Genomic DNA, 16,516 nt, shown 5'->3' on the forward strand with positions numbered 1-16,516 from the left:
CAAATACAATTTTTTTTTTCATTTTCTACATTTTGGTGTAGAGTCTTTTTGCTTCCACACCTAAGTATGCATCCATGCTCACATAAGTATGTAAATTCTTCAAAGCAAATAAGGTGCGTCTGAGAAGGATGTTTGGAAAGTCAATGTGGCATAAACCATACAACAGTAGGTAGTAAGAGTCAATTAGACTATGGTCAGAATCCTGGCTCTTTATTTAACTTCTTGAGCCTCAGTTTCCTTAAGTAGAAATGGGTACAATAATACTTCTCATAATTGTAAAAATTAAACGAGATAATGTGTATAAAGGTACTGGTTTGGTACCAGGCAAATAGGAGGAATTCAACAACCACTAACTGCAACAATCAATGTGCTTTCAATGGTGAAGTCCCACATTAATATTAGTTATTAAATTCAGGAAATGAAACTGAAGGACTACTGGAAAGAATCAGAATGCTTATCTATGTCAATAAATTCTACAGCCAGTAAACATTTATCACTTAAATATTCTAAAGAATGAAGGAGGGAAAAACATTTCTAGTTTTAAAAAAAAATCAAGTAACAAGTCATTTTTTGTTGTCATTTTTATAACTTGTTTTCTTTACTGTCATATTTAATGGGTGGGATTACATTTTTAAAATTTGCCCTTAGAAAAAGACAGAGGGAAAGATACTCTGTTCCTGTTTTTCATCACCAGTGTCAAAGCTGGAGAGCTCAAAGCTTATATATAGCTCTGATTATGGACCCCATTTCATCTCTCCCTCCAGGGGTGGAAACTCCTTCAAAATGTTTCCAAAAATAACTTACTGAAGGCCAGAGGTCTTTACTATACTCAATGCGATGTTCTCATACACCATAGGATCTAGGTACTCAGGCAAAAGACAACAAAAGCAAGTTGATTATTTCTTCAAGGGAGAATAATTTCAATGCTTATGTAAAACTGGCAGTGATAATTCATTCCACTGCTCCCCAACTTTTTCAGAGACATATTAGTAGGAAGGACGCTTTATTGACAGAAGCGAAGCAAATGCAGTAACCAGACACACCTGACATGGATTCTAAAGCCAACACGCTACATTATATCAGTAAGAAGTTATTTAAATCCTTTGTGCCTCAATTTCCTAATCAGAGAAAACTGATACCAAGAAAAAGTCTTTATTTCATCTGTTTCAAAATGTCTTCTCCAAAGAATAAGAAGTTTTCAAAGATTAGAAGAGCAAATATTGTATGTATCCTAAATGCCTCATTTATCTGACACTGCAAGAAAACAAGGTTGTTGCACAAAAGTAAAATTTCAAAATAATTGAAACATCCCTTTAAATGCCAAACATCACTACCTTATTTGTGATGGGTAATCAAGATAAATCTTTTAGAGATGGATTATATGAGACATATTTTAACCACCTCCTGATGACAAAATCATCTTAAACATGTCTTCAATCTCTCTCTCTCATCCTTCATTCCAGCCACAGCTTCTGCTCAGAGTGTCTCACCAGGACCTACAAGGGTACCCTACCCTACTGGTTTCTCCCAGACTTCTCCATATCACTGCCAAAGAAAATTCTTCTATAAATAAATAAATGAGTGGCTATGAAGATACCCACGTGGTACGTGAAAACCTCACGGGTTACAGCTGTAAAGTACTTTTTGATCTTATTCCTCTTCTCTGCCACTGCCAATCCTCTCTGCTTCTAATCCCTGTCTAAGCTGCTTCTGTTGAACTGCTTTACTTTACATGTGTTTCTTTTTCTTGCAGAAGAGAGGTACATGGCAGATTTTGACCTTTTAGAGAACTACTTCCAGATATATGGAAAAAAGGGTTTCTAAAAGACTCAACCAAAAAACTGCTAGAACGAATAAACACTTTTGGTAAAGTTACAGGATACAAAATTCTATACAATAACAAATGATCAGGAAGAGAACTTAAGAAAACAATTCCAATTTCAACTGCATCAAAAAGAATAAAATACCTTGGGATAAATTTAACCAAGGAGGTAAAAGGTCTGTACACTGAAAACTATAACAGACTGATGAAAGAAAATGAAGAAGATGAAAGTAAATGGAAAGGTATTCTATGTTCATGGGTTAGAAGAATTAATATTGTTGAAATGTCCAAACTACCCAAAGAAACCTACAGATTCAATGCAATTTTAATCAAAATTCCAATGGCATTTTTCAGAAATAGAACAGACAATCCTAAGATTTGTATGGAACCACAAAAACCTCAAACAGCCAAAGCAAACTAGAGAAAGCAGCACAAAGCTGGAGGCACCATGCTTCCTGGTTTCAAACTATAGTACGAAGCTACGGTAGTACAGTATTGACATTAAAACAGATACACAGATAAATGGAACAGGATAGAGAGCCCAGAAATAAACCCATGCATGTATGGTCAATTCACTTACAACAAACGAGCCAAGAACATTCAATGGGGGAAAGGACAGTCTCAAATGGTGTTGGGAAAACTGGGCAAGGACATGCTAAATATGAATGAAAGTGGACCACTAACTTACGCCACACCCAAAAATCAACTCAAAATGGATTAAAACCTTGAATGTAAGACCTGACACCATAAACCTCCTATAAGAAAACACAGGCAGTAAGCTCCCTGACATCAGTCTTGGCGATGATTGTTTGGATTTGACACTAAAAGCAAAGGCAACAAAAGCAAAAAATAAACAAATGAGACATCAAACTAAAAAGCTTCTGCAGAGCAAAGAAAACCATCAACTAAATGAAAAGGCAGCCTACTGAATAGGAGAAAACATTCGGAAATCATATATCTGATTAATACCTAAAACATATAAAGAACTCATATAACTCAAGAGCAAAAAACCCAAAGAATTTGATTTAAAATTGGGCACAGGATCTGAATAGATATCTTTCCAAAGAAGACATCCAGATGGCCATCAGGTAAGTGTGAAGGTGCTCAACACCACTAATCATCAGGAAATGCAAATCAAAACCACAGTGAGATTTCACCTCACATCTGTTAGAATGGCTATCATCAAAAAGACCAGAAACAACAAGTGTTGGGCGAGGACTTGCAGAAAAGGGAATCCTTGTGCACTGCTGGTCTCAATGTAAACTGGTTCAGCCACCGTGGAAAACAGTATGGAGGTTCCTCAAAATACTAAAAGCAGAGTTGATCCAGCAAGTCCACTTCTGGGTATTTAGCTGAAGGAAACGAAAACACTCACTAGCAAAGATACATGAGTGGGGGTGCTACGTGTGACAACAAACACAGGCTTGCTCACTGCAGCATTATTTTCAAAAGCCAAGACACAGGAGCAGACCAGGTGTCTACTGATGGATGAATGAAGAAAGAAAGGTGTGTTTTCTATACACATTGGAATATCATTCTGCCATAAAAAAGAAGGAAATCCTGCCATCTGCAACAACATGGATGAAACCTGAGGGTATTATGCTAAGAGTAATTACGTCAGATGAAAACCAATACCATATGATCTAATTCATATGCAAAATCTAAAACAAAACACCATATTCACAAATACAGGGAACAGACTGGTGTTTGCCAGAGGCGAGAGGTAGAGGGTGGGCCTGACAGATGAAGGGGGTCAAAAGGTACAAACTTCCAGTTATAAAACAAGTAAGTACAACACAGTGACTACAGTATTGTTTATTTAAATGGTGCTAATGAGAGCACATCTTAAAAGTTCTCATCACAGGAAAAAAAGTCTGTAACTATATGCAGGGATGGATGTTAACTATACGTACTGTGGTGACTGTTCTAGAATACATATGTATTTTGAATCATTATGCTATACACCTGAAACTAATGTAATTTGTCAATTATATCTCAAAAAAACCTGGTTTCTCCTACCATGTACCATCAATGTAAATCAGTCCAACACCTGGGAGTGCTGTGTTACACAGTATGAAGCCCAAAGTGAATTTTCAGTAACTGCCTGTGTAAGACTGCTGCCCAGCTTCCCAGTCCCCTCACCAGGACTGGGCTCTATACTTCTGTCACCCTCTACTCAATGTCACAAGTATAGGGCACCTAGTTTGATTCTGGTTTTTGGAAACAGAAAAACAAAAAACAAAAACAAAAAAACTAAGAAGTAAACATGAGGCAAAAAGAAATAAAGATAATTTACAGAAGAAGAAACACAAATAGCCAACAAACCTATGGAAAAAGTTTTAATTTCACTAGGAATCAAGTTTGAATTAGAGCAACGAGATACCACTTTTCTCCTAGATTCAAATGGACAAATTATCTTCTTAAACTTTAATACCCGAATGGCTGGAATTTTGATAGTTATTTCAAGGAAATGGCTACTTTCCTCTGCTGCTGGTAGCAAAGTAATTTGGTACAGTATTCTGCAGGAAAATTCGCCAACTTATATCAAATAGCTCAGAACTGGGGCAACGGTATAGCTCAGTGGAAGAGTGGGTGCTCAGCAAACACGAGGTCCTGGGTTCAATCCTCAGCACCTCCAGTAAATAAACAAACAAACAAGCAAATCTAATTACCTCCCCCTCAAATTTAAAAAAAACCACAAAACCAAAAAACCCCAAATACCTCAGAACAACATAACTTTTGTCCAGCAATTCCACGGCTAAAGAGCACATTGTAAAGAAATAATCAGTGATACACTGAAAGATCTCTATTGATCAGTGTCATTTATTAATAGTGAAAAACTGAAAACTACATTCATGCACAAAAAAGGCATTAGTTAAATAAATTATGGTGTATCTGTATCCTAGAATACTATGCAGCCATTAAAATTATGTTTTAAACATACCGAATGCAGTTGTACATCATATTAAGATAAGCAGGCTATAAGAACTAGGCACATGGTTCCATTTATATAAAATACAAAAGAAGGCAAATCTATGCCATCACAGAACAGGTAGTGGTTCCCACTGCCAGCAGTGACAGACGGGACCATAAAGGCAGCTTCTAGCAGGCAGGATACAGGTCAGTGGTAGAGTGCATGCCTAGCATGCACGAGGTTCTGGGTTCAATACTCAGTACTTCTGTTTAAAATAAGTAAATAAATCTAAAATAACCTCCCCCATTAAAAAGAATTTTTTTAAGGGTGGGAGGGTAAAAATGGGGGAGAGTATAAGTCAAGTGGTAGAGCGCGTGCTTAGCATGCACAAGATCCTGGGTTCAATCCTCAGTACCTCCATCAAGTAAACCTAATTACCTCCCCCTCCAAAAAGAAAACAGAAAGTGGAGACATTATTACCAATTCTGCAGAAATAAACTATTAGAAGACAGTACTATGAACAATTGTCTGCCAACAAATTGGATAACCTAGATAAGTTGCACAAATTCTTAGAAAAATTTAAAAAACTACCAAGAATGAATCACAAAGAAATAGAAAATCTGAATAGACCTATAACTGTCAGGAGAATTGAATCTGTAATCAAAAATCCACCCACCCTCCCGCGAAAAAACCAAAAAGAAACAAAAAGAAAAAAAAGGAAGCTTCTGACATGTTGGTAGTTTTCTTGTTTTTCACTTGGGTGCTGATTAGTTGGGTGTATTCAATCTGTGAAACCGCATCAAGCTCACATTTACATGCACTTTTTCTGAATGTACATTATAAATCCAAAAAACAACTCTTTTTAAATACTAAATAATTCCCCCAAACATGTTTTATATTTATGTGCATTCAAAAACTGCTCAGTACAGATCATTTTTCTTTTTAAAAAGTAATTTCAAATTTTTCTATAAAGCACTTGTTTTACTTTAATAAGAAAAAATTCCATTGTAAGATCATCATGAAACGTGACAAGATTCATACTTTGCCAATTTTATTCTTTTAGTTCATTCTTTCAAATTACTGAGCACCTCCTAAGATCACTGTTCTAGATGGCAAATACATAGCAATAAACAAATCTTCATAATGTTAAGAATAATTAAAACCCCACCCAGGCTTCCTGAAGGCAATGACCATTTCTCTTCTTTAACATATAATATATCCTGAGAGTCTGGCAACTGCGAGACTGTGCACTGGAAGTGGACATCCAAAAGTTTATTAAAGACCAAAATATCCAGGTGGCAAACATGATGCTAGCAAGCATCTGCATGACATTAACTTCACATGTAGTGAGGAGATGGTGGGGGAGGGATAAATTAGGAGTTTGGGATTAACAGGTACATCACATATAGTATATATAAAATTATATATATACATTTACTATATGTAAAAATATATATGTATATACTATAAATTTACTATACCTAAAATAGGTAAACAACAAGGACCTACTGTACAGCACAGGGAACTATATTCAGTTTCTTGTAATAACATGATAGAAAAGAATTTGAAAAGAAAAAATATATATGTATGTGTATGTATAACTGAATCACTATGCTGTACATCTGAAACTAACATTATAAATCAACTACATTTCAATAAAAAAAACCCCAACAAAAGAAGCACAAAGATTCTTAAAAATCAGAACAAAAGTTCCACTCTTGTGTACATGCTCTCAGATGGCATCAATCACAGATGGGCAGAAATCTTGAAAATGAAGAAAATATGCAAGTTCCTCACAGATCTATGGAAAAGGACAATTACACACACTGCCAGTGTGCTCTTGCCAATTTCAGGTCCCGCCCAAAACACTTCCCTAGCGTCCACCACTGTCACATTACCGCTCCTCCCTAAAATTCACAGGGTGTTCACTACGAATCCTGCGCTGTCCTGGGTGTTTTATTAACCGAATCTTCACAATAACCCTATCAGGTCATCATTTTATAAAAAAGAAAACCAAAACAGAGAGACAAGATTGGCATGTAAGGATCATTTTGGACAAACCAGCCCCAGGCCAAACTGCAGAGCCAGCTCAATTTGTCTTTGACCTTTGACTTACTCCAACAAACCGCGAGCTCCTTGAGAGCAAGGACTAGGTACCTTGCACCATACCTGGCGCTCTAAGCATTTGTTGAGCAGATAGGCTTCTTTCCTTTGTCTTTGGTTCCCTTCTTTCCAAATATCCTAGAAACAGAAGGCTTTTTCTGTCACATCGTTTTTCTAAATTAACTGTTAAATAATTCCTGTGAAGTCATTACCCAAAACCAATGTGTTCTAATCAAGATCTCCTGTATCTCTACTCCCTGGCCCAATGCTTGTCTCCGCCTCCGCTTTCCTCACCCCAGGGGTGCTGCGTTTCCCAGCAGGAGCCCTGTTTCCTCCTCACCAGTGGTTCTCCCGTCTGTGCTTCACCTGCTTAAGGTGAGCCACCACATCAGACAAGCACAGGGCGGGGGTGGGGTGAAGGTGACCGGCTCACTGCATTCAGGTTCCTGCACAATCCTCCCTTCTACATAGTGGCCTCCGCCAATCGCCCTATTTAAAACAAGAGCACATCCTTCTCTATCCTCTTCCACTGCTTTATTTTTGTCACCACACTTGTCTTTCTCCCCATGACATTTAATCATTGTTTTCTTATGTTGTCTCCCCTTCTAAATCGTAAACTGCACGAGGGCAGGGGCTTTATCTTGGTTGAGCTGTAATTCCACAGCTATAACAGGAGTTGGCACAGAGAAGGCGCCCAAATATTTGTCGAATCAACTGCAAGTCAGAGGGCCTTTTTCAATATTCAGGGAAGGTAAATCTCCCTTTCAGAAAAGACTGCCATGACTTAATGAGACTGAAGACAAAAGAAGGCAGAAGAGTAAAGAGAACAAAACTAAATCTTAAAATGTTAATTCAAAGGAAGAACACTTAACAAAATCTTGGGTTTTCTCTCTCGCTTCAGGCTTAAGAGATAAGCAGAGTGTAAAAATGCTCAGATGTTTTAGTTTGAAGTGGTGACAACGCAATGAGAAAAGCAGCTGTGGGGAATTTTAACAATCAAGATGCTTCTGGGGGGAGGGGATAGCTCAGTGGTAGAGCTATACTTAGCATGCAGGAGGTCCTGGGTTCAAGCCCCAGTACCACCATTAAAATAAACAAATAAACCTAATTACCTCCCCTTCAAAAAAAAATTAAAAGAAAAAAAGATGTTTCTACTGCTTTTAGTTTTCAAAGTATCAAGTGAAAAAGGAAAGGAGTCTGCAAGATTTCACTTAGAATGAAAATACTCTGTTACTTGACTAGATGCACGATATCCAACTAAGGTCAAAGTTAATTTATGTAATGAGTACTGATCTCTTCACCGATAGCCCTGTCCCTTTCCAAGGTCTACTTCCTAATTTCCTTAATCTAGCCTGGTCTCATTGGATGGCAGATAGTGTCTAGATGATGACCTAAGAGATAGGGAAAAACTTATCACAAGAAACTAAGAAATTTCCAGGCTAACCTACTGAGTTTTAAGCTTGATTATTGGGTTTTTGCTTGTTTATGGACCCTAAAAGGTACACAGGTCATAAATATCCCAAGAAAACTCTACAAGTAGCTTCCAGTAGAGTTCATTCATTATCCAAAAATCCCCCCCCAAACCAAAAAAAACCCTAAAAACCAAAACAAAACAAACTTGTAAAGTACAAACAGACTTACAAAACATTTTTTACATATGGCACTCTTTCCTCAGCTCACCTTACAAAACCCTAAAGAAACAAAACAGAAAAGCCTAATCTGTTAACAGGTTAAATGCCCTGTAACATTGCGTTTTCAATTAAATCATTTAAATGATATCTTAATTTGACTCAGGTGACACAAATAACCTTTTCAAAGAGCTTGTGGTTTGTCTAATAGAAAAGGATTTTCAGAGATTGCTACCGAAATAAAGAACTCCAATTACAACAATGAGTTTCAATACTATCTACTTATAAGTTAAGGCATAGAGCCATCTCAGAATTGCAAATTTTCAATTCTAATTCTCAAAAATATTAGATAACAAATCATAATAAAATTTATATGGAACCATCAAAGACCTAGAATTGCCAAAGCATTACTGAAGAGAAAGAAAGAGGCTGGAGGAATAACTCTCCCAGACTTCAGACAATACTATAGAGCTACAGTCATCAAGACAGCATGGTATTGGTACCAAAACAGACATATAGACCAATGGAACAGAATAGAGAGCCCAGAAATGAACCCACAAACTTTTGGTCAACTCATCTTCGACAAAGGAGGCAACAATATACAATGGAATAAAGACAGTCTCTTCAGCAAATGGTGTTGGGAAAACTGGACAGCAGCATGTAAAACAATGAAGCTAGAACACTCCCTTACACCATATACAAAAATCAACTCAAAATGGATTAAAGACTTAAACATAAGACAAGATACAATAAACCTCCTAGAGGAAAACATAGGCAAAACATTATGTGACATACATTTCAAAAATTTTCTCCTAGAAGAAATAAAAGCAAGAATAAACAAATGGGACCTAATGAAACTTACAAGCTTCTGCACAGCAAAGGAAACAAGAAGTAAAACAAGAAGAAAACCTACAGAATGGGAGAAAATTTTTGCAAGTGAAACCGACAAAGGCTTGATCTCCAGAATATATAAGCAGCTCATACGACTCAATAAGAAAAAAATAAACAACCCAATCCAAAAATGGGCAGAAGACCTAAACAAGCAATTCTCCAAGGAAGACATACAAATGATCAAAAAGCACATGAAAAAATGCTCACTATCACTAATCATCAGAGAAATGCAAATCAAAACTACAATGAGGTATTACCTCACACCAGTCAGAATGGCCGTCATTCAAAAATCCAAAAATGACAAATGCTGGAGAGGCTGTGGAGAAAGGGGAACCCTCCTACACTGCTGGTGGGAATGCAGTTTGGTGCAGCCACTATGGAAAACAGTGTGGAGATTCCTCAAAAGACTAGGAATAGACTTACCATAGGACCCAGGAATCCCACTCCTGGGCTTGTACCCATTAGGAAATCTACTTCAGGATGACACCTGCACCCCAATGTTCATAGCAGCACTATTTGCAATAGCCAAAACATGGAAACAGCCTAAATGTCCATCAACAGGTGACTGGATAAAGAAGATGTGTTATATTTATACAATGGAATACTACTCAGCCATAAAAACCGACAACATAATGCCATTTGCAGCAACATGGATGCTCCTAGAGAATGTCATTCTAAGTGAAGTAAGCCAGAAAGAGAAAGAAAAATACCATATGAGATCGCTCATATTTGGAATCTAAAAAACAAAAACAAAAACAAAGCATAAATACAGGACAGAAATAGACTCATGGACAGAGAATACAGACTTGTGGTTACCAGGGGGTGGAGGGTAGGAAGGGATAGACTGGGATTTCAAAATTGTAGAATAGATAAACAAGATTACACTGTATAGCACAGGGAAATACACGCAAAATGTTATGATAAATCACAGAGAAAAAAATGTGACAATGAGTGTGTATGTCCATGAATGACTGAAAAATTGTGCTGAACACTGGAATTTGACACATTGTAAAATGATTATAAATCAATAAAAATGTTAAAAAAAATTAGATAACAGAACAACTGTTTGGGGGAGTAGTGGCAAGAAAAAAAAATCCCCAGTGTAGTTAAAAAAAACAAAACAACTATAACCTCATCTTTAAAACTGCCTTCTAAGCTTCTTTCTATGTCTTAGGGCAAGCCCTTAAAAAAGAAAAGGAAAAAAAGGAGGGGGGAACCTTAAGTAGTGTTCAGAGTGGTGGAGTTCATTAACAAAAACAACAAAAAAATCCACTGGGCGGTGGGCAAAGCATTGTTTCTTAAGCTGGGAAGCGAACATGCACAAAGCCTTCTTTCCCACAAGAGGGTAACTTTTAGCGCAGACGGACAGGATCGTTAAAAATCTTGATAATCTCGTGCATATTTCATCAGGAGGCTTTGCAAACCAAATTCCCAGGAACAACTCCACTCACGCCCTATTTCATACCTAGATTTGCTGAACCGACTCCCATCGCAGAGTTTGCAAAGAATACCGAATACTGTGTACCCCTCCAGCAAAGTTACTCCTTAAAAGCAAAACCCGGCCACCTCTGAAGACACGCATCAACGTTAGACGCGGCGCTCAGACTTCCGAGCCCTGAGCGAACCGAACCGACAGCTCGCGGAGGGAGCAGGCAAACCGGCGGCCCGGCGCCCGGCGCCCGACGCGAGCGGCTGCGGCTCGTGGGGCTGAAGGGCAGCCGGGGCTCCAGCCACTCGGGCCAGGCCTGGGGACGGCCGGAGGAAGGGCCCACGGGAAGGGCGGGGAGGTGAGGAGCGGCCCCAAGTTCGGCTGACTTCCACGCTCCGGTAATGAAAAGGGCCGTTTGTTTCGCCGGGCCCGCCCGCCGCCCGGGACTCCCCGCCCGCGCGGCCCCCGGGCCTCCCCTGCCGGGCCGGCCCCCGAGGCGCGGGCGGGCGGCGGGGAGCGCAGCCGCAGCCAGAGGTGCAGAATTGCAAACTGGCACCAGCCAGTTTCGCATTGGCCGCCCTCCGCCGGCTCCACCTCGCGCCCCCGCCGCGCGCCGGGCTCTTCCGCGTCCCGGCGGAGACGAAGGGAGCCGCCAGAGACAGGTCGAGGAGTGGTGGCCGACTCCCCCGCAACCGCTCCGGGAACGCCCTCCTCGGGCCTGCCGCCGGCCAAGGGCCTCTCCGCTCGCGGCCCCGCGCCTCAGATTCCTCAGACCACGGGCGGCGGCCGGAGCCCCGCCCCCTCGGCTGAGCCTCCCCCTCAGGCCCGCCTACCTTTTCTCTCACTGGCCCCGCCCCCTTCTCTCGCGTCCCCTCCCGCTCCCGCGGGCCAGCCGGGAGCTGAAGTCCTGCTCTGGGCTCAAGCGGGGAGCGCCGCCGCGACCCGGACGCTAAGAAACACTCTTCCCATAACGCTGCGCACTCTCTTCCGTCACGCTTAGCGGTCGCGGATACGAAGCGCGAGGCCCCACACCGAGCACGTGCATCCCTTCTCGGCGCCTACTGCCCCCTGCTGGCGGAGGTGAGGTAGCGCTGGACGACGCTGAGCTCAGGGGCCGCCCCAACCCCGGGACCGGAACACAGCGGACGTGAAGGGTGCCAGTTGCCTAAGATTTAAAGGAGATCTGAGGGAGAACTCTCGTTTTCAGTCACGCCGAGCTCCCTTCTGCTGAATGCCAATCTCGTGTGGGAGATGGGAGCTTGCTGACGTCTCCTTGGCCCGAAGTGCAGGGCGAGGCAGCCCAGTTACCTGTGTCTTCAGGAAAGACTCGTCAAGTATCATCAGTTCTGGTGCAGGTGGACCCGGCTCTCTGCCCGGTTCCGTCCGCTAGGAACTCGGGAGGAGTAAGGCCGCGCCCATGGGATCAGGCTGTGGAGACGGGCAGCTACGGTCCAATGGAGGGTAAAGTCCCACGTGCCCCAGTTTCGAACGGGCGCGGGGAGGCTGCGAGCAGCACAGGTGCGCGCACCTGCAGTGGGACCCGGGCGGGAGAGGAGATGTCTTAGGCACGTCAGTACCAGTTTAATTCCAGCAAAACGATCCTCTATTAAAATGACTGGCTTTTTATTGGATTGTTTTGTTGTAGCGTCTGTACTAGATTAGATTTTAAAATTTCTTTTGTATAAAAGCGATGAGCCTAAGGATATAAATTCCTTACGTTTGTACTACTTAAGGAAAAAATGAAAAATAATTAATACGAGGTCAGAAGTCATTTGTCCCTTCAAAGAGATTTGCATATTCATTAGTTATCGATTGCTAGTTAACAAATTACTCCAAAACTTTAAAAAAAAACAACAACAATAATCATTTACTATGTCTCACGGTTTCTGTGAGTCTGGAATGTGGGAGCCGAGCTCTGGTTTGGGGTCTCCCACAAAGTTGTAGGCTGGGCCGTTTCCTAGGCAGCTCACTTCCAGAGCTGCTGAGCTGGTGTTCTCTTTGGCCTAACTGGGCCTCTCCAACAAGCTGCCTTAGAGTCCCCTCCCCTAGTGACCTGCTTCCCCAAGAGCTGGAGACCCAAGAGACCAATGCAGGTGGTCGCTGCCCCTTATGATGAATCCCTGGAAGACACACACTGTCACTTCTGCAGATTCTATTGGTCACACAGACGGGCTCAGATTCACTGTGGGAGGGACCCCACAGGGTGTGAATACCAGGAGGCAGAGATGATTGGGGGACATCTTAGGGGCTGGTTACCCTAGGCTATAATGCAAATTTGAGAAACAGTACTGTTTCTAAACAGCAGGGGAGTCTTTAGGACCCCTACATACTCACCATGGCCCCTGAAGACAAGAAAGAGCAATTTGTCATTCTTGCGGGAAAGGTGGAATTAGTAGCCTGAGATCCTTGTGACTTAGGAGCAAATGTCACCAAGACCTGAGTGCCCCTTTCCCAGGGGCAGCTGTGTACACAATGCAATGAGGAAGGAGAATATGTACTGGCTACAAATGTTTTGTTAGACATTCTTCTTTGTTTAGAAAGTCTGCTGAACTGCTTTCTCCATTTCAATTAAAGAGATTGTCAAGAAAGTAATAATTGGTTATCTCTAAGGGTGTCCTGTTTTTTATTGTCAAGAAAGGCATTCACATGCCTCTCTTGATGTCTAAAAATTTTCATCTTGTGATTGAAGAATTATAACTTAATCCCCAAAGAGGAATAATCCCTGATTTAGGCAGATCTATTAATTTATCAAATATGTATTGCACACCTCTTATGTGCCAGGCATTTTTGTAGGTACTTGGGATACACTGATGAACAAAACAAAGATGCGTGTGCTGTGGTGATGCAGGCAGAGGCAGACTATAAACTGTAGATATAATAAAGAAATACATTTTACCAGCAAGTGGAAGATAAGTGCTACAGAAAGCGGGGAGGGTACAGCTCAGTGGTAGAGCACATGCTTAGCCGGCATGAGGTCCTGGGTTCAATCCCCAGTGCCTCCATTAAAATAAATAAAGAACTTAATTACCTCCCCCCGACCAAAATAAAGTGCTACAGAAAATAAGAAAATTAGAGCGAGGTACGGGAATTGGGAACGTGGGACTGAAATGGGACAGACTGCATTATTAAATAGCAGAATTAAACAACTGTTCAGAATTACAATGAGCACTAAAGGGAGGGATAAACAAAGCCATCCTAACACATTAACTGATCAAGATGTGCCTTCCAGTTACCAAGATGCTTTCAGCTACAGAGGAAAGCTCATTGCTGTCTGCCAGGCCTAGGACAGAGAGTCATGAGTAACCCTTTAGCATCATCAGATCTCACCACTGTGGCAGGAGCTGCCCATACCACCTACTGATAGATCCAGTCAGCCTTTCGCCTACTTGTTACCTGTTATCGCCTGGTAAACTTCAGATTCACATGGGTAAAGATCACAAGACAGACAAGGTCTATAGTGGAAAGGATAAAATGTTTAATCCTGGAGATACTGTAAAAGGTCTGTGGAGTCAAAGTGCTGACAGACTAAGATGTGAACAAGTTAACAGAGAATTAGATTCAGGGAGAAGCAAACCAGGACAGTTGGCCACCCTGACTGCAAGTCAGTGTGATGGAATCACCGAGCGTGACTGCAGGGAAAAGGAGGAGGTATCTGACCCACCCCAAGGCACCCCTGAGGAGGCTGTCTCTTGAAAACATGGCGCTGGGGCTTGAAATCAAAGAGGCCAAAGAGTTAGCAAGTCCAGAGGGTGAGAAGGGCATTTAAGAGCATCCTAGGCAAAAATAAATAATGAAAACAAACCCGAGGCAGTGATGACATGGCCATCAGGGAAAGGCAAGCATTGTGGTATGACCTTAGCAAGGTGAGATTGGGCGCTGGTAAGAAGGCGAACAGGGGGATAGGGCCAGATCGTGGTCACATGCTTCTCTAAGGAATTTGGATTTTATCGGGAAGGCTCTGGGGAAGAATTTTTTTCCGACTACAAAAGGAATACATAATTATAAAAAGGAACTAAGAAAATACAGTTTATAAAGAGGAAATGACATCACACCAAATACAAATCGTATATTGCTTTTTTTCCATTTAAAAACCTTTGCTGTCTTCCTGAAAATACAACTTTATATCCATCTCTTTTCACCTAACATCTAAGCATTTTCACATTTAATTAGTAGTAGAAAATATAACTTAATTGTGTAATCACTTGTCCACACTATAATTTCTGACCTGTTCCCCTAATGGACATATGGGTTATTTCCATTTTTCTATAATAAATAGCAATGGCACTTCTGTGTATAATATTTTACCCACATTTCAGATGATTTCTTTTTTATATATTATTTTAAGACTCTGTTCTTATTGACATGGTATCAATGTATGTGCCTGCCTTTAACAAGTATATTTCTATCTCATCCTACTTACCCTAGCATTAAAAAAATTCTTTTCTAATTCAAAGGGCAAACATTTTTTCATTAATGAGATTAAACATTTTTATGTTTATTAGGTGATTCTATTTCTTATTTGGTAAATTATCTGTGTATTTTGCCTTTCATTTATTTCTAAGAGCTCTTTATATATTAAGGATATTAATCCTTTATATTTGTGTTTGTTGAAGTAGTTCTCTCAGTTTCTTTGTATTTTAATTTTTTTGCAGCTTTAACAACTTTGTAATGTTTGCAAATATTCCTATTTAATAAAGAGCAATATAGGTGCATACAAATGAATCACTACGTTGTACACTAAAAATTAATATAACATTGGAAATGGACTTTGATAAAAAAAAACAAAGAAGAACACTTTAAATTTTGATGAGTTCAAATCATCAATATTCTCTTTCTTCTGAAATTTTAGGCCATTTCTGATCATGAGATCTGATCAATACAGGCATATCTCATAGATGTGGGATCTGTTCCAGGCCACTGCAATAAAGTGAATATTGCAGTGAAGTGATTCATGAATTCTTTAGTTTTCCAGTGCACATAAAGTTATGTTTACACTATATTGTAGTCTATTAAGTGTGCAGTAGCATTATCTCTAGAAAAAAAATGTGCATATCTTAATTAAAAAATACTCTGTTGCTAAAAAATGCTAACCATCATCTGACAACTCAGGGTTTGAATAATACCCAGCAGTGGAATTGCTGGATCATATGCTAGTTCTATTTTTAATTTTTTGAGAAACCTCCATACTGTTCTTCATAGTGGCTGCACCAATTTACATTCCCACCAAGAGAACACAAGTGTTCCCTTTTCTCCACTCCTCGCCGACACTTGTTACTTCTGGTCTTTTTGATGCCAGCCATTCTAACAGGCGTGAGGTGACATCTCGTGGTGGTCTTCATTTGCATTTCCCTGATGGTGAGTGATCTTGATCGTCTTTCCTTGTACGTGCTGACCATCTGTATGTCTTTTCTGGAAAAATGTCTATTCAGATCCTCTGCCCATTTTTTAACAGGGTCCAATCCTCATTTGCCAACCAATGAAGTAAAAAATACCCATGAAAATCTCTTAAGTAGCCAAAAATTATCCACAGATTTTTGCACACACAAAACCAATTGTGCATAATATGGTTTTGTGTGTGCAAAAATCTGTGGATTTTTCCTTCTAATTCTTTATTATTAGTGTTTTTCTACAGTTCTTCAGTTGCTCACGCTCTTACCCAAGGAAACCATCTTGCTTAGACACCTAAACAATAAAGTTCACTTTTTTGGAAAGTCTTTAAAGCCAATCAA

At 40.4% G+C, this 16,516-nt stretch overlaps 1 protein-coding gene and 1 long non-coding RNA gene across 9 annotated transcripts in view; one reads left to right on the forward strand and one right to left on the reverse strand.

Annotated features, from left to right (window-relative positions):
- The window catches only part of LOC116276827 (UDP-GalNAc:beta-1,3-N-acetylgalactosaminyltransferase 2-like), a 66,494-nt gene extending 54,737 nt beyond the window's left edge, over nucleotides 1–11,757 (reverse strand). The window contains exon 1 of one of the 8 annotated variants that reach the window (XM_072948931.1): nucleotides 10,824–11,320. In XM_072948931.1, coding sequence (XP_072805032.1) covers nucleotides 10,824–10,848 — 25 coding nt within the window. In that variant the 5' untranslated portion in view covers nucleotides 10,849–11,320. Of the gene's footprint in view, nucleotides 1–804; nucleotides 881–10,823; nucleotides 11,321–11,620 lie in introns of those variants that run through there. The other 7 variants (XM_072948928.1, XM_072948929.1, XM_072948930.1 and 4 more) reach the window with 7 other exon arrangements.
- LOC140688959 (uncharacterized) lies at nucleotides 11,454–12,413 on the forward strand. The gene is made up of 2 exons (XR_012063794.1): nucleotides 11,454–11,867; nucleotides 11,995–12,413. It is a non-coding gene; the product is annotated as an uncharacterized lncRNA (long non-coding RNA).
- The last annotated feature ends 4,103 nt before the right edge of the window (nucleotides 12,414–16,516 follow it).

The sequence above is a fragment of the Vicugna pacos genome, chromosome 24 (genome assembly GCF_048564905.1).
Source record: "Vicugna pacos chromosome 24, VicPac4, whole genome shotgun sequence".
NCBI lineage: Eukaryota > Metazoa > Chordata > Mammalia > Artiodactyla > Camelidae > Vicugna > Vicugna pacos.